The sequence below is a fragment of the Pezoporus wallicus genome, unplaced genomic scaffold (genome assembly GCF_028554395.1).
Source record: "Pezoporus wallicus isolate ANWC-B61680 ecotype Strahan unplaced genomic scaffold, APGP_CSIRO_Pwel_v1 contig_7073, whole genome shotgun sequence".
NCBI lineage: Eukaryota > Metazoa > Chordata > Aves > Psittaciformes > Psittacidae > Pezoporus > Pezoporus wallicus.
The window spans coordinates 2100991-2124927 of NW_026641326.1; the positions used below are offsets into that span (position 1 = coordinate 2100991).

At 46.6% G+C, this 23937-nt stretch overlaps 1 protein-coding gene across 6 annotated transcripts in view; it reads right to left on the reverse strand.

Annotated features, from left to right (window-relative positions):
- The window catches only part of FRMD4B (FERM domain containing 4B), a 138590-nt gene that overhangs the window by 28949 nt on the left and 85704 nt on the right, over positions 1-23937 (reverse strand). For all 6 annotated transcript variants that reach the window (XM_057422940.1, XM_057422935.1, XM_057422936.1 and 3 more), the window contains 2 exons: positions 13769-13825; positions 12766-12788 (listed from right to left, as the gene is read on the reverse strand). In XM_057422940.1, coding sequence (XP_057278923.1) covers positions 12766-12788; positions 13769-13825 — 80 coding nt within the window. The remainder of the gene's footprint in view (positions 1-12765; positions 12789-13768; positions 13826-23937) is intronic.

The following is a 23937-nucleotide window of genomic DNA, read 5'->3' on the forward strand; positions in this document are numbered from 1 at the left end:
TTCATCAGGTTCTACTATGAGAGATTCCATCTGAGCTATATTCCCCTCTTCCCTCAAAATCAGCATCCTGTGCATCAGCAGAGTGGACCAGAGCACAGAAACCTGCTCTGTGGGCACCACAGACCAAGCTCTGCAGCAAACCCCTGCCACGTTTCCATCTCACATGGCAGATGTCATGTGGAAAGCACAGTAAATGAAAGCTTTTTGTTCCTCAGTGAGCACAGGCTAACCGCTCTGCAAGCTTCTTCCCCAGCCCTGACAATGTGCCTTAGCCCTGAGTAAGAGGGACCACCTCTGGGGACGAGGAAACAGTTCAATCAACAGCCTATTTATTCTTCCATGTCTTTGATGAAGTTGCCAAGAAGGGGGTCAATTAGCACAAGGAGCTGCTTGCCGGGCCAGCACTCTTCTGCCAGGAATATGCACTTTTCTTTGCACGCTGGCCAGCACCCAAGCGCCACAAAGGGGGACAGCTGGGTAGAGAATCAGGATCTCTCCTCCTAACACTCAAATACAGCCAACGCTCACAAAAGCTGAGGGGCTTTTATTCACCCCTTAAAAGCCCAGTTTTAAGGGATCAAAAGGCTGCAGGACATCTCAGCTTGCAGGGAGAAGGTAGATTATGAGGGTTTTGCAGGGACGAATGAACATGCAGACAGAGCACACCCTCCTGAGGCCCCAGGAACCAGAACAAAATGCCCCAAAACCAAAGAAACAGTCCCTGAGCAACCTGGCTTGATCTCACAGCTGACCCGTCTTGAAGCAGGAGGTTTGGCCAAAATGACCTACTGAGGTTCCCTCCAACTTCAGTCATATATTAACAGGATAATTCATTATTAAAATACACATTTCCTCCTGTTTTTAAGCCTGACTCCTAACTGCAATGGCTGTTGTAGCAGCCAGGGCTGGCAGGGAAATACTGCAGAGTAGGAAGGAAGCAATAACAAAATAGTTTATTTTCTAAACAAAAGGGCTTCTCCTTCAGATATAGACTCTCAAGTTCACAAAATTAACAATTGGAGGTTTAATGCTGATCTTTAAACTTGTATTTAGCAACCTCATTGCCAACAAACAACAAATCACCCAGGCAAGGGCTGAAGCACTAAGGAAGCTGATGCTGGGAGGCAAAGGCTCAGCTCCAGTAGAGGAGCTGGGTGGGGAGATAGGTGACTCCCAAGCTGTCACCACTACAGCCAGGTGGAGAGGTCCCAACCTGTCCTTCACCAACCATTATGGGGCCAGTAGCATCCCCATCACTGAGACTGCAGAGGTGCCACGGACCCCAGCATCTGCATCCTACCATGCTCTGAAATGCCACCTTTTGCACAGTTCGTGGCTTCCAGCAGGGCTACTTGCCTTCCCATTTGATTTTTGGGTCCATTACCTCTGGAAATGGTAGAGTACCAACCTGCTTTATCCTTACCACATGCCAAAATGAGGACACTAGTTAAGCCTGAGTAATGAGTAGCAGCTAATCAATATGGAAATGTCTACCACTGAATGTAAACTAAGCACCAGCCAGCTGACCAACCAACCTCCCCAGCAAGGCTTGTGGGCTCTGAGCTAGGGCATACAGTGACCAAAGGGCTGCAATCACATCTAGGGCAAGTCACAGAGCACATCCCACCAGCACAGACACCGAACCACAGGCTCTGGTGCAGTTCATTAGCAGGCAAGTGACAACTTAGAGCAGAGATGGACCTTCTCTGTTCTTGTGTCAACCTACGAACACATCCAACTTCTAACAACAGCAGAGCATACACTTCTTTAACAAGGCCAAGCTGGCCATTGGGACTTGCCTTGTGAAAGGACCCAACCTCATAGCCTGAGGTTCAGACACACCATCCAATCCATCTGCATCTGGAAAGAGTCTACCAAAATGGACTTATAAGGCCTGAAAGTCTCTGAGAAACCAGACGAGGGCTGGGCTTTTATTCCCTGCATAATTGTAAAATAAAGCATGAAACAATCCTAGAAAAATGTAAAAGACCTGGGAGAAACAGGGCACAGCTCCTTGAGCGCTGCATGCCTTCAGACAGCGCAGGCTGGCACACAGCAGCCCGGATCTGCTGACTGTATGCCTGAGGATTAGCATTTGAGATGATTCACGGCTTCAGGGATAATAAAAGCCTCAAATGGTCCTCCCCCTCCTTCCACAGAGTTCATTATCATTTCATCTGCACCGAGGAGCCCAAGCACGTCTCCCCTTGACCTTCAGGATCACTTTCCCAAGCCCTCAGAGACCCAGCCGATCCCCAGAGGTGACAACTCCAGATAGCAGGAGCGACGGTTTGAATTATTACCTGTTCCTGTTTGGTTTCACAGCGGCCACAAGATGACACAGAAATCACAGGGCAGGCAGCCCCGGCTCCAGACGTCCAACCATCTACACTATCTACCAGGCAAACACACCAGTGTTGTATCTGGCGTGTCCATGGTCGGTTCTCATCAGGGCAGGAGGAGGATTTGGCTGTCAGCTCAGAGAGGCCCACTTGCATTTAATCTGACCTCTGCTAAGGAGGGGGCTTCTTGACTGGTGGTTCTTGGCGTAATTTCAATGCATCAACTTAAATCACCCATAGTCAATGGGAGTGAGCTTTTTTTGGCAAAAGGTTTGTTTATTCCCCAGGACAATATAGGAAACTCTCATCTCAACTATTTTTTCCAGTATGCAGACAGACCCTTTCCTTCCTATTCCACCCTTTAAATGGGAGCTTTATCTCCAGCAGATATCAAGCAGAATTTGAATTGACCTGGGCAATGTAACTGAAAACCTGCATCAGCCCCTCCTCATGCTGAATCTCAGCTTGAATTCTTGGTACTGTCCATACTTAACTCTCTGTCCCAACATGAGCAAACGCTGGGCTAGATGCAGCATGCCCTCCTCATCAGTGCCAGTTCCATGGAGATGGGAGGGCAGCCTGTCTCTAAAATAACTAAAAGTGGCATTTAACCATGTACCATACTATGAATAGGAGTTCCCACATTCAAATTATAGCAGCAAAGCAGGACCAATCCCACATGCTTCCTACAACTGACATTACAGTGAAATTCTAGGCATCTTGCTAAAACCCCACCAGGAATCTGGGAAGGGACCAAGACCATGGCATGCTCTGCCTAAAGCACATTACTCAAAAGACTTACATATTTATGCTCACAGAAAGTGCACCTCCACAGCTTGTACTACAATACACCCTGCTAGGCAAAGATGCACAGAGCTTTGGTAACTAGGACCATTTGTCAATGGCTGTCCCGGCACCCACTGTCACAAACAGCTTCTACCTGCTGCTAATGCAAGTGTGAGAGCTTAGATTAATAAGATTAGCATAAAACATGAAGAGCAATAGACACACCCAGAGCAGCAAGAGCAATATACAGCAGTACAACAGAAAAGCTTATCAGCCCACATCTGTGTAAATATTAACAACCTCATAAAGACAGGACTTCAGACAACTTTTAACTGATGGCAGGTGTGTCTGCCCCTGCTCAGCTGTGTTGATAACACTTTATAAGGCAGGAATTTATCACTGGGTAAGTGCATTGTATGGTGATTCTCCTCTGTTCTCAAAGCCTACTGACCTCCCATAAATACTTACTCTTGTGTTATGGGATCATTAGAATAAGTCACTCCTGGGTCTTTCTGAATGTCACTATTTTATATTTGATTCTTCAACTGAATTTTAGGCATGCCACAGGTGGAATTTATAGCAGCCTTGGTTTTAGAAAATACCAACTAACCTCTCCTGTTAACTTGAAAGTTGTTTCATGGACACCTAACAATCAACAGATGCTTCTAAGAATCACGTATGAGACACAAGGAAGAGTGGAACTTCCCAGCTGAAGGATGATGCAATTATTACCCTGCACCATGAAGATGCTTCAGAAACTTTCCATTAGGCTTTTTCTTCCTATTCTGTTCAAGATATGTAGAGCTAGCAAAATAAACACACAGAAACAGCACACAATTAGCTTACACACTTGAAAGCTTGACAAGGTAAGTTTTCAGAGGCTGGTCAGGTTACTCAGATGATGTTAGTAATGGTCCTGTTTCTTAAGAATAACCACTGAATTCCTTTGCTATGCAATTACAAGTATATAACAGTACAAGAACATCCCATATTGCTGGCCACAGCTCAGCCTGGTCCTGAAGTGACTTTCTAAAAAGATCAGACTTAGGGTAGCCTCCATCTCCAAGGTGGTCCCTCTCCATACAATCACAGATGACAGCCAGCAACACAGCCCATCACACTGCAGCCAGACTGCTGCAGCAGCAGGTGCCTTTTCTGTGGGCTTTGGTTTGCTTTAAGATAAATGGAAGGGCAGAGCATAGCAACCTCACACTCCATGGAGGCTGGTCTGCCTTTCAAGGTATCACACCAGGCATGAGGAGAAAGCAGCAAAAGGCAACAGAGGGGAAAAAAATGAGCAGGGTTAAAAGTGCAAGAGAAAACATGGGGGATGGAAGACAGAGCAGGGAAATGTACAGGAAGAGCCAATGGATTTAGCAGCTTTTGAGTATGTCAGAGCAGCAGGATCTTGGCAGCAGGATTTTGAAGTGTGCTCTCTGACAAATCCTCTTTTGTGACAAACGCCAGACGTTTCCCATCATTTCCCAACCTTTCAGTTTATGGTCTGGTGGCACACTCAAGAAAGTTATTTTTCTACTGAAGGAAGACCAGGATGCAGAAAGGCCACGAATAAAGGGCTCCCACTGGCATGGGACAACCAGAGCTGAACCTTAACCTGCAGCCAACAGGGAGCATTGCCTGGGCCACGGCTGCAAAGTCTGCCACTTGAATACCAGGTAGGAACCGCCTGCTCAGAAAGGTATTTGAAGGAGCATTTCTAAGAGCCTTCCAAACCCTGTACGTGAAAAGGACTATGACAAGCAGTGCAGATGGCTTTTTCAACACCAGGCTTCTTGTGCATCTAAGCTGCGGCCATGCTATGGGCTTCCCACGCTGTGCTTTAGTCCCACAGTTTGAGGGAAGTGCATCAAACACACGGTGAGGCTGGGGCTGAGTAACCCTTCCTCACACTTAGCTTAGGCTGGACCACAGCTCTGGACCCCAAAGCCTGACCTCCAGCTCCAGACCTGCTGCTTTAGGCCAATTTCTCTCTGACATTGAGAGAAGAGCGGCAGCAGTGATCTCACAGGGGTTTGGTGACCCTACTTGTTGGCTTTTGGAAGACAGACCAAGGGCACCAAGGAAAAAGCAACATTTCTCTTATCAGCTATATGCATGCACCACTGTATCTGAGGACATCGGAACCAGACAAGTAAGAACGTGATCTGCTCCCAGAGCCACCTTGGCAGATGAAGCACTGTTCATATTTCCACTTTGCAGAAGAAGAGCAGGGTGCTGAAGAAGGAGCACTCCACAGCCAGTGAAAATCTGCGACCTGAACCTGCCCTAAATTCTCAGGTCTTCTTTTACAGTTCTCGATGTGAAACACGAGTACCCTGAAGATAAAACCCTTTGGTCCTTGGACAACACACCTACCACTGGTGATGGCTCACAGTCCCACAGATCTGGTACATATCCACATTTATAGAGCTGCTCAACCATACCAACAGCACGTTAGCACTGCTTCTCTATCAGACCAGACGGGAAGCAGACAAGCTCTGCTTTACCTGGGGATTTACTGCAGAGCAAAAGTAACTATTCACAGTTGGTACAATGCTTAAAGGGCCCCAAACCCTGCCTTGCAGCAGCAGATTGTTATTTCTAACATTCACACTTTCTTCCTGCTCGCACAAAAGTCAGCTCAGCCATATTAGTTGTGGGGTTTAGCCTGTCTGAGTACAGCAACAGCGTCTAAAGCTTGTTATCACAGCCCTGTGTGCTGATACAGACATGGAACCACAAGTAAAGTAAATTATCCAAACAACGATAAAGACTTGACAAATCTGCAAAAGCAAAAAAGCTGAGGCTGAAAAGCTGTCGTTCCGCTTCCTCAAAGCACAAAACACCCCCACGTGATGGACCCCAACCACCACGGGAAGGAAAAGCAAGAGAGATTTATTTTTGCTTTTTCAAGAAAGGATCTTGTTTGGAGTCAGAGCAGAGCCCCAGCTCCTGCTTGCAGCTGACAGAGCAGGACTGGAGAAACTCTATGTGCACCTCACAAAGTTTCCCAGACATTCAGCAGAAGGGAGGTGAACACATTGTGATGCAAAAGCCATGAAGTTTAACTTTACAACAGGAAAAGGCAATGTGTTTTAATGCTGAACCTGTGCTTGAGGGTATTTCTAGGAACAAGGGGGAGAGCACCTTTTACCTAAGGCTGTGGATGCCATGATGCTACTCCAAGCATGACAGCTATGACAACAACATGTCTGACTTGTCCCCTGCACAGGAGATGACTTGGGGGATGATGGATTTTCTGGCACCACACTTGCCTTGTCTCTCATTTGCCTTGGATGCAGAGTACACACAAAAGCCCTCCCTAGGTGGCTGGACTGTACCCATTCTAGCACTGACTCTCTGAGTTAAAAGTGCCTGAAAGGAAAAGAAAACCAAAGAAAATACAAGATCGTGGAGGGACAACTGAACAGGACTAAACACAACCACCCCTTTTGCTGCCCCTCAGTAAACTGCATGAACCTCAGGTGTAACAAATCTAAAATGTGTGTTCCTTACTGAACTGCCAGAATTATATGTTAATATGAAAAGTTACACGGCAATATACAAGCAGTAAATCCCAGGAGATCAGATTATAAATGAAAACATTCTTTTCTCTTCATCTAATCATTTTTGCTCATTTCACCCACAGAGCTTCCACCTAATTCATGTGCTACATAACAAACATACTGATGAATTCCTTGAGAGCTCTCACAGAACTGCTTTAAAATACAAAATAGTAAAAAACCATTAAAATTACATCACTGCAGAGACTATATGTGCCTTGGTCTGCCCTGAATTGTAAACTGCATGCATTTACAATAGCACAGGTAGAAAAAAACCCTCTTGCTGTTAAATTCTAGCAGAAAATGATGGTTCTACCTACATAATTTTTTGAAATTGCACCTGGTTTACACAATGAATTTCCATTTTTTATTGAAAAATAGAACACCAGGAGAGAACATTTTCATCTCAGACCTGCTGCCCACGTGCACAGGCAGATGGAGTGTGGCAGCTCTCTGCCCAGCTCCCATTTGCCTGCTGCCTTCCTTCATGGTATATTGGGCTGTATAACCCGCACAATGAAGTGCGGCGACTCATCAAGAAAAGCAAGACTTGCACAATGCTAGAGAAAAATCAGTGCAGTTTTCAACCAGCTTTCTCTGAAGAGGGTATAAAATTCACTTATGCAGAGAGCTCTTTTCTTTGGGAAAGTGGGTATCTGATACCTGTCAAATAGGGGAATCATCGTATGAAATACACATCAAACATGACCTTCCCTAAGCTTGTTTATTTACTACCTGGGTTCATTGGGTGAGCCTAAATAAAGTGAAATAAATAATCAACCCCCTCAGCAAACAGGCTCTAAATTAACCCTTGCTCATCTTGTCTCAAATTAGCTGCTTATTGTGAAAGAGCGAGCTTAGGAAAGCACACAGTTCGGTCTGACTGAGACAAGAGTTAATGGTTCACAAGCAAATGCCTAGCAAGGTATTTAAAGAAAAAGTGTGCAGAGTGGCAGCTGAGATAAAATACACAATGACTCACTTGGCAAACAAGAGCCGTGGAGCACAAGGAGTACAACAGCAGCGCCAGCGCCGAGCACTGATTTACAGCAGGGCAGACACAGCCCACACAGAGCAGTGGGTCACGCTAGAGAAAGCCTCTGTAAATGGCATTGCATGGGCATTTACAAAGCACTCTTGCATGGAAAAGAAAACCAAGAATTAAACCACAGTGCTGCTTATGACAGGCACCTGATGGATGACCTGAGTGAATCCACCACCTCTTTTGTATCACCCACTGATATATGTGGAAGGCAATCCTTGAGGGCTAAACAGGCATCCAGACTGCTCAGGTCTTTTGCCTCTGCTTGAGGTCAGCATGAATGTTCCCTTGTAACTCATCCCCAGTCCCAATGGGCCTGGAAAAGAGCTTCCAGTGAATGGTTCACAATAGGGCTCTTTCCTCCAGCCTAACAGAGGCAGGTCCATGAAGCAAAAGGGTTTGTGCTGGGAAGCCGACACACACATTGTATTCATCTCAGAGCTTTCTTTAGGCCAGCTCCAATCTCACCCCACAGCCTGAGCACCTGTTAGTGGCTGGCATACATGAGGTGGGCTCCATTTCTGCCACATGGACGCAGCTTGAGCCCTCCAAGACCTCTCCAGGATGCAAACCTGGGGAAGGGGAGTAGGAACAGCTGGGAGATTTGGTCCAGATTCGTGTTTCTGCTCCAACCACAGTCCTGGACATGGCCACACCTGGAGTTTTGGTCATACAGACCTGGTGAGACTTCCGAAAACAGGCTGGACCAGCTGCCTCCAACACATCTCAGGTGTGTCCTGTTGCTGAAGCTGCCTTAACCTTGAGGTAAGTAAGCAGTACACTGAGCAGGTGCTTTGCTATCAGACAATTACTAACTTCTGTGGAGCAGCTGTTTTACAGCACATATTATCATCATCACCACAATCTATCCTACCAAGAGATGTTTCCAGTTTATCTGGCAAAATAATCACCTTCCCAAGTAAATGCTACCCAAAAATCTAATGCTGAGCACTCAATTAGGAGCAAACTGCTAAGGCCTTTCCCAATCCTAACTATTCTATAATGCCAGTTTTCTGCACCTAGACCAGACACTGCATTTTCTCCTCAGTAAAGCTTTTAAATACAGCAGTTTCTGAGCCAATTACTCCATAGCAGGAGTATCTTTCACACAAACCTTTTCCTTTTACAAACCGTGTTTATCACCCCTATAGCGATAAACCCTGGTGCCTCGCACATGTCAGCTATCAGGAATTCATTATTTTGTCTGTGTTATGTTATACCAGTCCGGAGTTATCTTTGCAGCCCACAGGCCAGAATCAAAACCGAATGCGTCAGCTATTTAAAGAGAATAGAAGCCCTCCTCCAACAATTTAATTAACTTTCAGGGAGCATGACTGGGTTTCAGTAATGGGAATGTTACAGGGGAAAATATGATCCAAGATTATCAGTCAGAAAATACACTTTTCCATAGCTAACCTGATTTTAATAGATGTTTTTCTAACGCTAGAAGGTCAGCATTTAGGACATGTCAGCTAAAAACTCTCATCAAGTCACAAAAAAAAATAATACTATATACTATCGTACAGCATTTTGAGGGCAGATGCTTAGTCTATGAACTCAATACAGCTAAATCATTCGTTTCCCAAAGAGGCAACACATTATATGTTGCATATTTACACACGGAATGATTACCAGACTGATCTGTTATTTTGCTTGCCTGCCAAGACATTAGGTTTCTTTACAATTCAAATAAAATACCTCAGATAAGTAGAATATGGACTTTTTTCACCCTATACTGAGCCATGCCAGGAGCTGGAACTTGAATCAAATTCTCTTTCTAAAACCCTCGAACAGAGTTTTAAAACGTCAAGCTTTTGTAAAACCAGGCTGGCAGCTTTTTCTGTTTCATTTGCAAACATGAGAGTGGAGGAGTGCAATTAAATAATGCAGAGTTTCAAAACTCCTATTAATGACTAATACTTTGCTTGGGGTTCCTAGTACAGGAGCTAGGGAAAAACTGATGGGAATTCAGTTTAAACAGAGCAGCCATCAACTGGAAGCCCTGGATGAGTCACGAAAAGGAAACACAAGCAAAGCCTTACATCCCTTCTCTCGAGGAAAACCTGCCCAATCATTGCATGGAAAGGCAGAGGGCCAGGGATCTGCAGCATCCCAGACATGCTGGGAACACCAGAGCTGCAAGGCTCAGGAGAAACAGTCCCGACACTGTCCCATGTAAGGTGGGGAATGGCTCATGGAGCACCCCTGCGATATGAGCTTCATCACACACAGGGGGGTAATTATCTTGGCTGGGATCACCAGTTCAGTCAACAGGAAAAGGAACTGGGTGTGCAGTGAGCTACACTGACTGCGGTCCGCTGCCACCTTTGTTAATCATTCCTTCTGCAGCCCACAGTCATTTGAGGCTGTCTTTGGGAAACCAGAGCTATCCAAAACAGGCTCACATGCAATGGACACGCTGCCAGCGCAATTCTGAAGCATGTACTTAAGTCTTATCAAGATGTCTTAAAAGCCAGGGTCCTCTTAAAGTAGGACTTGGGTGGCTTATCTTACATAAAGCCACTCTCCAAATGAGAAGGCACATACCCTTGTCCTAACAGCCCCGCTTAGGGCCCTGGGGTCCTATTGCAAACCACCTGCAACAGCCAAACCCCAAAGATCCTGATATTCACGACACCAGTGCTACCACTGCACAGCCCCTCCAGAGTGACCTTTGAGGTGTAGAATCAGAAACTTTTACTTTCCCTGAGCGCTGCAATGTCAGGTTTGCTCACTGAAAATAAACAGGTTTCAAAAGAATGCGCTCACCCACTCTGCACGGGTATGGGAGGGTGGTTCTCAGGAGATTGCTGCTCTGCCATCAAGATGCTATCTGAGAGTGGATTGGGAAAGGGGTAACTGCAGAGCTGCAGGAGTTAGAAGTGTTCGGACCCTGGTACTGATCTGCCTGCTCCCAGCTGAAGTCAGAGGAATTCACACAGTGATCCCATCATGGGACGTTTCCCCATGGAAAATCTTCTCTATGACCTATGTGAGAAATCAGCCAGCCAAAGATCACCAGTTCTGCCTGCACTGGCCCATTTTTCACTTCCAGAAAGCTAATCTCTAGGACTTCAGGCAATTCCTGTATTTACCGTGTTTGTTCAGCACTAATTCAATATAAAGAAATACTAACTGGCGAGTTCTCACGTAAGCAGGAATGGTGCAAGAGCCGCATTCCAAAACATGATTCAAAGAGGAACAGCCAAATGACGGCGAACAACGGACACACCAAAGCCAAAGCACTGCAAATGAAGACAACTCAGTGCACAAGCAGCAAGGATGTATTCCTGGTATCGCAGCAAGTTTGGCAGGGGAGGCCAGTCCTGCAGTATCTTTGTGAAGATATGCTGGTAATTAAGCTAGTGCTTTATCAGCGGTGGCCCAAAGGACCACTTGTGATATGTAAAATGAAATTCCTTCGCTTCTGGTGTGCTCGCTGTGCCTGAGACAGCTGGCCAGGCTCATTTGCTATGGAGCAAAACATATGTTCTGCTTAACAGAGGAAACAATTGCTGCAGCTATTTTCACGCAACTATCAGAGGAAGAGCTGCACTTGGAAATCACTCTTGTAGCAGCGTTCTTCCCTTCAATTCTCTTCAAATACTTTTAAAGGTAACCACGGGCAATCCACTCCTTGCAATGTGTCTGCAGAGGCATGGAAGATAACCACAGACACAGTTCTTGGCCATGTGAAGCAATACTTACAAACCTACTTACAGCACATAAGGAGTCAACGTTAAGTTTAAACCACATAAGGGAGGTTTTCACCACAAAGGTAGTTTTTAACCTTAACTCCTCTTCTTCAGAATTGAGAGCACGTGCCACCAGCTGCTACAGCTTAGTAAGTTAACTCCTGTCAAGTGAACAGTGGTTCTCTTGTTAACTTCACCTAAACTGAGCTAAGCTTAAGGTGTCCCTGTGAGATCAGGCAAGATGAGTTGTCTCTCTAGAGAAACGAAACGCAGGACACCGCGGCTATAAGTAATATACTGTGGGTCACAAAGCAGGTCTACAGCATGAATAGGGAAAGAAATTGTACAGCCAGCCCCAGTTGATCTCAGTCACAAGGACACCTCTTCCTCCCTGCAGGCATGACAGCACACCAACAAAAAGGAAAAGGAGGTTGTGATGAACTTCACGGAGCATGCCCTTCAGTGGAGAAGTGGCTGAAGAAGGCAGCAGGGGTCTCAGGCAGCAGCACTGGCATGCACTTAACTGCACACTGAAGGAAGCAGAGTGTGTCACGTTGGCAGACAGATGTGACTTGACCCCTGCATCTGAGCACACAGCTCTCGACTGAGCATTTTCAAGCCTGGCTCTTAAAAGCTGTTGTAGCCAAAGCGTAAAACACTCCTCTCTTCCCAGATGGAAACTCAGAAAGTAGTAAAACATTAACACGACCAAAACCAACCTTCTGAATTTCTATTTGCTTAGTGAGCTGTTTCTAATTGAAGGTCTTTTCCCCTGGCTTTAACAGGTCCCAGTGTGACCCCACCTCCTCTGCAGGGCCAGTTACTGTAACCAGTGCATGGTAAGAAGTGATCTCCAAGGACGAACCCCGTCTTTTAAAGCCCAGCAACCGGGTCACACACCAGCTACAACACAACTGTTGGGTCAAGCGCAGGAGGGAAGGGAGAGGCTCTGCAGGGCAGCTGCACAAGAAAGCAGCTCATTGATCTCCAGCGCGGGCAGCTGACGGGCTCCATGTCTGCACATGCTGCCACTCTACAGGCAGGGTCACCCAGATAGACCCAAGCCACAGTTCAAGGAAGCGTGGGAGCTTTCTCCCCATCCCATGTTCAGGAAGGGGAGCAAAGCGGGATGGCCTGAAAAGCTGTTTTGCCTCAGAGCCTGCTCACAAAAGGCATTACTCACCCAGATTTTATCCAGCCCAGCAGCGCATTTCACTTTCTTCAGCCACTGCTTGCAGCTGGACTTTACCCCTGGTTTTGATTGTTTGCAATACAATGCCAACACAGAAAAACACATCCATCAAGCACACCGGTATTAGAAAGGAGAATGTTATTACCTGGAATAGTCTCCTTTAGCTTCCTACAATAGAAAAACAGTGACAGAGTTATAACAGGAGCTCTTCAAAAGTCCTCGATTTTCCCAGCATTGTTCACTTCCCCACTCCCACAGCTCCAGGGCCAAATCCTGACCCCAGTTACACGCAATGCAAAGCGTGAAGCCTGCTCACATGCATTCAAGAACAGAACTTGGCCCTTTATGCTTCCAACTATAGATAATCCACACACATCATAAATAAAACCATTTCCAAGAGGGGGATGAGTTTCACACTGCAAATCAAATCTTGCTTTTACTGCACAAGAAGTGAAATACAATTCTCTCTCCGGCCAACTGCATCCAGCTAAAGGTTGGCTTTACAGGCAGGTCAGCAGTTGCAAGGAATTGTGTTCACTCGAGATGAAAACAACAGTGCAGGCAGATGGAGCTGCTGCAGCTTTGCCGTGGCACTTTGTCACTGAGAATGCCATAGGGAAAAAATCCTCAGTGTCTTAAAGGCAGAGTTTTATTTCATAGAAAATGGTAAATAACCAGAGTGTGTGTACGACAAAACTTGATTAAGGAGAACAAAAACTGACACCGCATATTTCAACATAACAGGGGTATCAAAAACATATGCTCTAGAAAGATTCACAGGCATAATCAGCAAATTTAGCTACTCCTCCTCCCAGATCTGCAGACCATAAATTAGAATAACTGATAAACTGGATGGAAATCTACCCAAATACATGACTTCCTTTGGTGAGTTTTTCTTCTTTCTTTCAATTTCAAATACCTCAAATAAGGATTTCCCTCACTTGCCCCTAAGGAAAACACTTTCCAAGTTTTCTACCTTTTCTTCCCCCTTTCCCACCCTTCTCTCCAGCTGCAGAAACTATAAAAACAGCTCCATGTGCATGCTTTCATACAAAGGGGGGAGGAAAAGAGAAGCAGAACACAGTAGAGCTAAACCAAGCCCAAGCCACCGGTGCCCGCGGCCGAACTGGGTGGGAAGAGCCGCTTACCTGCAACACTAGCGCTGCCAACTTGAAGACGGTCTCGCTCTCCGCTTCAATCTGCCCCTGTGCAGGGAGAGAACGGGACATGAGCGCGGCCGCGCCCCGCCTCGCCGCACACCCTCTCCGCTCCGCCCCGCCGCGGGGAGGGACCGGGGGGACCCGAGCGGTTCCCGGGCACAGCGAGTGCCGAAGGGCCGGAGCCCTCCCTGTGCCCCCGGGGGTGCAACCCCCTTCTGCGAGCACGGCCTCCCCCGCAAAGCCTCGCCCCTTCCTCCCTCTCGGCGCAGATCTTTCTTTCCTTTACTGCTCTTTACCAGGCGCTGCTTTGCATTATTGCAGCTACCGGAACTTTTGACAAGGGCATGTGGAGGTAGAATAAGGGGAAATGGATCTAAACTGACAGAGGAGAGATTTAGATTAGATACAAGGAAGAAGTTTTTCCCTGTGAGGGTGCTGAGGCTCTGGCACAGGTTGCCCAGAGAAGCTGTGGCTGCCCCATCCCTGGCAGTGTTCAAGGCCAGGTTGCAGGGCTTGGAGCAACCTGCTCTAGTGATAGGTGTTCCTGCCCATGGCAGGGGGTTGAAACTGGATGAGCTTTAAGGCCCCTTCTAACGCAAACCAGTCTGGGATTCTATGACTGTGCACACCTCGTCAGGGACCTGATCCTGCATGCTGCAAAAACACGTGAAAAACTTGTCACCAAGCAGGGTTGGGCAAGAGAGATTCTCATGGCTTGAAGCACACCACCCCAGTTCCACAGTGGTACATACACCTCTGATGCTAGGTAAGTAATACTTACCAATCACAAGGCTAACATAACTAAGCTTCCTTTGGCCCACAGCACCTGGATCTTACAACCTCCAGTTCTCACAAGTACACTGCAGTGTTCAGACAAATTGATGGAAACCCCATGCTGGAAGCCTCCTTTGTATCTTGACCCTACTCCCAAACCAGACCCATCCTGACAACACTATGCATTTGCTGACTTAAGCAGTGTGCAGCTGATAAATGCCAAAACATCAAAACTACACAAGAATCCTTTTTTTTCTCTTCTTGCAAAGTTAAGTGCAGTCTTTCAAAGTTAGTTTCTTATAAGGAAAAGCCCTGGTCTTGGTTCTACAACACTGTCACCAGCACTAACACTGGAAAAGTGAAGAAGATACCTTACAGTTGGGAGTCTTGGGTTATCAAGGCTACTGTGTGCCAAGGATAAAACTGAGGCCATGAACCAGCCCATGAATAGAGATTTATTGTTTCTCATTGACCTTCTGCAAGTGAAGGTGGTGGACACGATGCCAGCCTCATGCCACCAAGAGCCCAACACATCCTCTGTCCCCACTTGGCTGAATGAGGGGACAAAGCAGACTGAAAGCTGAAACAGTACCAAACCCAGGGCAGCAGGAAGATCTACAGAATGACAAACCGGCACAGGGAAATGACAGCTCAAGATCTATAAGGCACATCTGGAGCTGAGCTAATTTGCCGCAGCTGCAGGTCTGGCCCACAGAGACCAAATTCAAAAGCGAACAAACAAATAATTCAATTTCCATTAGAAGGGAGGGTTTTTTTGCCAGCTTTGTCAATAGAACATTCCAGCAGCAGCGCTCCCCCAGGCTGCTTCGCAACAGCAGACCAAGAGGAATTTCCCCTTCCCAACAGGTGTGGCAACAGCTATGGAGAAGTAGCCTCCGAAGCATTCCCAGACATATTTTATTAGAAGAAAAGGAGGAGCACATCACAAGTTAGGAGGAAAAAAGAGCTTCAAGTTCATCCTTCCTTCCGATCCCTTTCATGTTGATGCTTAAGAAAAAAGGCAAGGATTACAGCCCAGAAACTCTTCACATAGGTGCAATTTTAAGGCACTTTGTTACTTCCAGGTCTGTATCGGGTTAGTCTTTGTCATGCACATCTGAGCTGCCTTTCTTTAAACTTAAATTGCATCTGCTCAAAGAGCCTCTGAGGCCAACTGTAGCAGCGGGAGGATTACAGAGATCAGGTCATCCCAGCACTGCGCTCCTGCTCAGCAGGAAAAGATGGGCTCTAGCTCAGCAAAGCGGTCCCTGGACCACAGTATCAGGGAAAACAGGGCCAGAAGGGACCTTAAACTCATCAAGACCATGTCCCTGCCCCAAAGTGAATCAGTTACATGCAGCTTGTCACCTTTTAAGCATGTAAGAAACTCATCCAGATTTAACTACCTCTGTTGCTGGCTCTAATAAAAACTCAGCAGCACTCTGTGAGCCACTGCAGCAGTGAGTCCCTGCTGACCCATAGCAAGGCTGCTGCTGGCATTACAGGTGTGTTTGGGACTTACTAACCAAGCACCTCTTCACTTTTCATCTTCAAAGCACCTCCCGACCATTAACTAATTAGCAATAGTAATTACGAGGCTGCTCCTCTGTGTATTTAACTTGGTCCTAAATACGAGCATTAAGAAACTCTGGTCACTTTACTAGGCTGCTATTGCATGGCCACAAATGTTAAAAGTGATCCCACAAACCACTTCATTTAGGGTTTTAGGAGGCTGAACAGGCTGAAAGGGACCGCCTTCTTCAGGTGATGAAAGTCTGTCTCTGCTTTCATAGCGAGGGTTTTGCTGTGCTGATGTCCTCAGCTTTTAGTGCATTTGATTAGAAGCTGCATTGAGGAGTGAACAGGTAAGACTGTCCCCCCTAACATGACCTCTTTCAAAAAAGATGCTGAAGGTGTCATGACCAGAGCAAAGGGGACAAACAAGACACCCCAGGCTCAGGACTGCCAGCACGGCTCTCTAGCTTTTGCTAACCTCAGAACAGGGTGGACCAGCCCTAATTATTATCACATATAGCCATACCAGAACAGTGGCCAATCTGAGGGAGGCTCTGCACCTAAAACACCTTCCAGAGTGCAATCAGGAGAACCCCTACCCTTTGAAGGGGCTAAAAACCAAAGAAAACGATACAGGGAGGCAAAGGGACTGTTCTGAGGTCATACAGGAGCTAAGTAGCAGTGCAAGGATTTGAACCAAGAGATCCCAAAGCCCAGCTCAGCCTTTATCTAACAGACTAACTTTATACAAGTGAGTCTCTTGGACAATTCCTTTGAGCCTGGAATTATTTTTCATCATAATATAACATTATTTGCCATCTGGTCCCCCAATTGCTATAATGCTCTGGGCTGTCAAGGAGTTTGGACAGCCTTGCCTTGACACAAATCCAAATAGCGATACACGTCACTCAGGAGCACAGAGCCGTGACTCATCCCACTCACTCAGGCAGTGTTTTGATTTTATAACCATCTCTCAGCCCCAAGGCTGTTGGATGGGGGGGGGTCTCTGTCTTAGCATCACTTTAACACGGTCAGATTTCAAAAATAGATGGAGAAAAGGGCTGTAAAAAGATTCATTTGCAATGCCTGCAATTGCCAGGGTAATTTAAGCAGAGACTTCATTGAGGGTGTGGGCCCTGGGAGCCAGGGCAGCGAGTGCTCTCACGCGGTTCTGTGTTGGAGATGAAGATGGGAGTTTTTCCTAGATTTATCCCAAGTGGATACAAGGTCACCAGCATGAGGTTAAGTAGATGGATGTAATTCTGATAATGAAATCAGAGACTTTTACATCTGAGATGTAAATAAGTTTAAACAGACCAGTGGGTGCAGCTCCAGGGAGGGGATGAAACTGATGTTTCTCAATTAGAGTTTGCACAGGGACCAATCATTTTAACCAGCAAGACAGATTCAGCCCCTCGCATGGCTCTCCTAAAGGCCACTGGCTTATCTAAACACTGCATTTGGTCCAGTGGATTCAGGTGGTGGCTTTTAGGTGACATCCTGACAAACATCAGAATAATAAAAGGTTGTAGCAGATGTCCAAACCATGGTGGCAATTACTGTAGACCAGGAATAGGTCACTATCTCGGTAGCCAGTAAAGACCAACCCTCCCTTCAGTGCCTATGGGCAGAATTTAGTCCCTGATTCAGGTATGAGCTCAAGCCTTTTGCTACACAGACACAGACTTACGAATGTGATAAAAATCACAAGCTTGGTCGTGAACAGAGCAGTGAACCCTCATTAGACACAGCAACAGCACTAGAATTTACTGTCATAGAGATACAAGTCTGAAATCCTAGCAAGACACAGATCAAGAATGATGATAATGAGCATTAACTGTGCTAAGCAAATCTTTGGACTGTAAACTTACATTAAAGCAGACTAAAAAAAAGCAACACAAAGGAACTGTCATCTCTAACTCTTTACAGGCAGAGCAAGACATGAAAACATACATGGTTTGTTAAAACCATGTGTAACCTCCAAGGGTTAAAGTCCAACAACAAACACATTTCACCTGAAGATTTGAGACTTGAGATACCAACAGACCTCTTCCCTCCAACCCTTTAAAAATGTATATTAACCATAGACACCCTCAAACACACACAATGATTGAATAGCCTCAAGACAGCCACAATACTGAGTATAATTACCCACTGAAAGGTGATTAAAAATACTGAGAGAAAGAAGGGTGCAGAGGGAAAGAAAGGACCCAAACGTCTACAACAAGGTGTTCAGACCGAGGGAGACAATTAGTTGGGTGTGGACCCAGCACAAGTGAACAAAGTGATGCCAGCACCCATGCCCTTACCTGGCACCACTGTGCCTTTCCCCGTGAGACCCAGCATCCCCATGATGTGCCCAAGAGCCAGAGGATGCAAAGGCAGGTCCCTGCAGTGCAGAAAGCTTCACAGCTTTTCAGCATCTAAGGGTTCTCTGGGAGCAGAGGCTACAGCGAGGCGGCCTGAGCTCCTGGGGCAGGGAGTGGTTGTCAGCCACAACCTGTTACACGGCACAGGTTGAGCAGTGCTGAGGAACTAGGTCAAACAAATGTGGCATCTCGCTCTGGCAGTGTGGCTGTGCTGGGTAATTACACCACAGAGACAAGTAATGGCAGCAAACAAATAACCCTCCAACTTGAAAGGGCCATCCCAATTCCTGGCATTCACACCTACATCTCAATCCTGCTGCTGTCACCTGCTGTTTGCACTGGACACCCCATCCCATTTCCTTCTGCAGTGGAAGCCCCAGACTTTGCTGAGCATCTTAACTGGGACCAGTTTCCCAAGGACAGAAACTCTGGGTTTAGAAAACACAGCAAATGTCTGCCTCCAGCACATTAGGGAGGTAAAGCAAAGCACAAAGCCAGCAGGAGATGCAGAATACAAGCCAATATAAGAGCAAATTAAAGGGTGGTCATTCTGACCCTCCTCAAAAGGGCACTTCAGATTTCTACTTGTGCTGCATATACCCCATGGGGGGACTACAGCCTGAATAACTCAGGAGGCCTCACAGCTGCTTCACAGCATTTAGATGGCCCATGATGTCTTTCATTTCATCTACTGAGCCTCACAGCCCTTCCTACCCAACACAAGAGACCACAGCCTGAGAACAAACACAGCTCAGGGAGCGCACAGCAGCTCTCTCCCAGCAGAATCTGCTGCTTTCCACCTCAGCAGCTTTGTCTGATCCAGCCCAACAAAAGCTGGTAGTGCCTCGTGGTGAGGAACAGCTTCAGGTTTCTGTTACACACTTTATTTTTCTGTCTCTGCCAGCCACCCTCATCTATCTCCCTTGTTTGCATTTTGCGCCTGAGCCAACGCTTAGATGAAACTCCAGGGAGAGCGGCAGCTGCTCCGAGACTTGTCTGCACAGTTCAGTGCAACAGGAACACATTTAGTGCTGCTTTTCTTGCATTAATATAAGAGTAAAAGCAGAAAATGGAAGAAAGACATAAAGACTTCCCTGTTCGTAAGGCAGGCTGTATGGCAAGCGTCATTAGACTTAACATATAATCACAGCCTTTTGCTTTCCTATGCCAGCACCACAGTGAGATACCCAGCACAAACCAGCAACAGAAGTGGCTGAGCTGTCACAGCATCTTTACCCTGTGGCCAGGAGATCAAAGGTGCAAAACTCTCCGTTGCAATTAATACCAGTAGTTAGACCTGGTAGGAAGTCACTATGTCAAGAGATGCCAGCTATGAAACTTTGGCTGCAAACCAAGTGAACCTTCACATGTGATGGGCCAGCCCAGCTGGGACACATCCTATACCTTCCCTGGCATGAGCTTTAACAGGTCTCCGGAGCACCATCACCTTTACAGCAGGCAGCCTTGGACCAACCTCAGCTGTGCTGTAGAGTCCCTTGACTATATCCAAATCATGGCCAAGTCCCTCCCCAAGCCACCATCACAGCTCCATGTGAGGTCTCATGGGATAATGAGTAGGGGTCCCCATGGAGATCTGCCAGTTTACATCAGCATAGGGGTCCTGCCTCCTCCCCCTGTCACATTTTGTTCACCTCACTCCATCATTCCCACCTGCTAACATGCTGCTGAGGGGATTTGGATCATGAAGGTGGCTGTCAGCACCTATGGAAGATAACAGCCCTGAAGGTGCAGAAGGCCAACTGGTCCTGCTGATCCTCATACTGGGCTTTCACATGTCAGCAAATACAGGCAATGGACAGAGTGTGTTTAATAGCCTTGGCTAGGATCAGACTACACTGTTAGGAGGCTGCATGGGAATGCTCCCCTCTCCCTTGAGGTGGGGGAGAATTAGGAAATCTCTGTTATAAAACTTTCGAGAGCTCTCTAATATATGACCACTTTGCTCTCCATGAGCTGGAAACCAGCCAGGCTTTATGCTCACACCAGGGGTCTGTTTCAACAGCTCTTCTTGGTAAGCACTGGTCTTCAGGCTGCCAAGTGCTCACAAGCATCACTGTTCATGAAGCTCTCATCGTTACAGACTCCTTCGAAAACTTTCCATTTCCTTTAACTTCTTTTTCTCTTTTTAAAGCAATTCTTACAAGTCCTTGGAACAAATGGGAAATTAAATAAATAAGCCCCCCAACACCCAAACACAGAGAGGAAAAGGGGAACACAGCCAACTTGACCATGATCTTAGTTTACAGAACATATTTTAAGAACTGGCAAAGAGTCAACAAGTATGGGCTGCAGAGCTATATGGAGGTTAGCTCTAATGCATTATAAACTTGACAGTGCTTCTCTAGCCAAGTAGGGTGTTATTTTTCCAAACTTGGCTGTTTTGAAAGAAGAAAAGACTAATTTATCTTTCTAAATTTATCATCAACATGTGCGTGACCAGTTCTCACCCACCTCCTTAAAAGTATCCCAGCCATGGTCATGGGTTGTGCAGTAACACACTGAACACGTTAAAGCTCCCCCATTGCTGTGCAAACACCTCAATCCTGGGATACCCATTTCACCTGAAACCAAATGTTAGGCTTTCTCTATGTTAAACTCCAGCTGTACAGTACATTTCAGAAAGAGCTGTAAATCTAAACCCAGCTTCTTAAAGTCAATGACATGAGAGAAAGCTTTTAAATTGAAGTTGTCACCACACAAGGTTTTCAAGCAGCAGTTCTCCAAGCCAAGACAGGCACATAGAAAACAGCCCAGACATACACAAAGCATCTTTCCAGCCTTTGCATTCTACCAAATTGCATGGGGCTAAATGAGCTTTTAACTAAGTGAATGGGAAGCACTTCCATAGACCTGGAGATCTAAGTTACCAGTTCTCACCTCTCGCTCAGTGGCCCAGGCTGTTCCTGGCAGTGGGTATAACTTCTCCAGCCTCCAGGACAGAAAGCATGGATTGTGGAAAGCAGGAGCTATGGATTCTGTGTGGCTGGACCACACTTGACTGAAGGCAGGGGGACTACAGCATCAGACCAGGGAAAAAATAGGCAGCTCAAAATGAAAGGAGCAGCATGCATGCGTCCTGCTCAGTGCACAGCAGTTCTTGTCGTTGGGTGCAGAACTGTAACGCTGCTACATGATTTGCCAAAGCAAAAATGATGTTTCAGCCTTCTTGTGCTTTGGACAAAGGGGCTCCCCCCTGTTCCCCCACTGCTCGCAGGGTCTGAGGGCAAGGCAGAAGTTCTCTCACTGGGCAGGGAACAATACAGGTCATAAGTGATACACAAACCTAGCATGTCACAGCAAAAGCCCCAGAGGCACAAGGGAGCTTTGACTGTAGAGCACGGAGGTGGGGGAGTGGGTGTGGAATAGAAAGAAATACATATTTGGCAGCAGGGATTTTATTGTTATCTTGTCCCTTCCTTGCCAAAATGTCTACAGGGATTGTGAAATGCACAAGCCCCAGATTCCTCCAATCTCTGCCAGAGGAAAGTGGTACCTGATCTGCAGAAAGGAGCAGAGGTCTGCAGGAAGGAATGTGGAGTTGAAAGGTGGGGAAGATCAATGTGGATGTGCACTACAGAGCACCAAGCCAGCCTCTGCCCTTTCAGAATTCTTATGCAGGTTTTTATTCCATTATTTATAATTCAGAATCTATATTTCATAATATATAGTCATCAGTTAATATATTTAATGTGCTAAATTATTTATTCCAACTTTTTATTCAGCTGGGAGCAAAAGCTCTCTGGAATCATGTGGAGCAAGGCAGCCAACACGTGCCTGACTTCATTAGGACTTCATTAGGGAAATCATTCTCTTTGATTAGTTATAGCCACCCGCAGAATTTCATGTGCAGAATCGCCCATAGATCTCTCAAAGAATACAGTAAACACATTCCTGCTGCAGCTGCTGAACATCATTAAGCCATGGATAAATCCCCTCCAGAGGTGGCACTGGCTGCGTTTAGCCAAGCCTTTGGCTGGCTCTTGTGGTGCATCCCACATGCCAGCAGAAGCACCGACATGCACCATCTCGCATGCAGGGCAGCATCACCCTCTGCCCAGGAAAACATAATTTTCCTTTAAAGCACACACAGGTACCTACATATTAGTGTGCTGTCAACACATGCCACTACTCAGGAATGTCAAGAGCACAACACAAACTCCATCAAGCATCAGGCCTTTGCGCCACCCTGGATTTGGGCTTTTCACACGCTGTGTCCCCTATGGAGAATGAGCTATTGTGAAAACAAAAAAGCATGACTGGCTTTTAAGCAACCTTATCCATGCAGGTCTTCTCACACCCCTGGTATTGCAGCATTTATCCTCTGACCCACATTCCTGGCCCACACAGAGCAGAAGCTCCATGAAATGATCCAGGTTGAGATTTGGCCTTGGTAGAGCATCCTCCAGCACACCCTGTGTGTTGAGGAGCAACCCTGAGCACATGGGCTGGGAGTGGGATGCTGCTTTTTTTGAGACACTGGGGTTTCCTCACTCCATGAAAGGAAAGGAGATGGGGAAGAGTGGGGGTGGGAAGAAAAGCTAATCTGAGGCAGTTCTAAACCTCCTGGAGCTGGATTAATGACTGAGAAATGCCAGGGAACATTCTTTGCTGTCATCAGCGAGCATCAGCCACTTGCTCCACCAGAGCTGGGGATCTCTCGTATTTAGAAGCCAGCATTGCTCATCCTGGAGCCTGTGCCTCTTTCCTCCTTGTAAGCGCACCCGAGGTGCCTTTGTGCATCTTCATATCCCCATCCCATGGGCTTAAATAGCAGAGTTGACCCTGTGTGCACTTCATGCACTACTTGAAGCCTAGAGACTGACTGTAAGTTTACCAAGTAGGATCAAATGTTTTTAAAAGACCTAATTTGAACGTTAAAACCCACTGGACCAACCCTGAAAGTAAATAAACTGGTTTCTGCTTAAGTGGCTGCAGGCTTCTACCAAGGCTGGGCTGTGGAGCCGCCCAGCACAGTGTGCCGCAGGCAGAGCAGGGGCTCTCGGCTTTCCTTACGCATGGAATCACCCAGTTCTGCCCAAGATCCTTCTCTCAGGAGAAAGCAATGTTCCTCATCCCTGTGCTGCCCACAGAAACCGGACACAGCAGAAAGCCCTCTCTGCTTCTGGCAGTTTTCCTTGCAGACACAGGGAAGCTGGCACTTTGGGCTGCTACCAGTTAGAACACACTTCACAAGCCATGGGGGGAAACCAGCCATGTTTTCCCCATGGAACCAGCCTTCCTCCAAACCTTTCCCAGCCTGAAGCCCTGTTCGAAGCCCTGAACTTAACTGGATGATGCGCTGCTTTTTGTGGCACCCTGTGTGCTATCAGCACTCCATGTCAGTAAGATGAAGTTATGCTGCTTGAATAATGGTATTTATTCAGGCCAGAAGTGACTCCATATTGGCTTGATTACATGTGTGCCTAACATCACTGGGGGCAAGTTTTTTTATGTTTCTCCTCTTTGCTTTCTCTTATG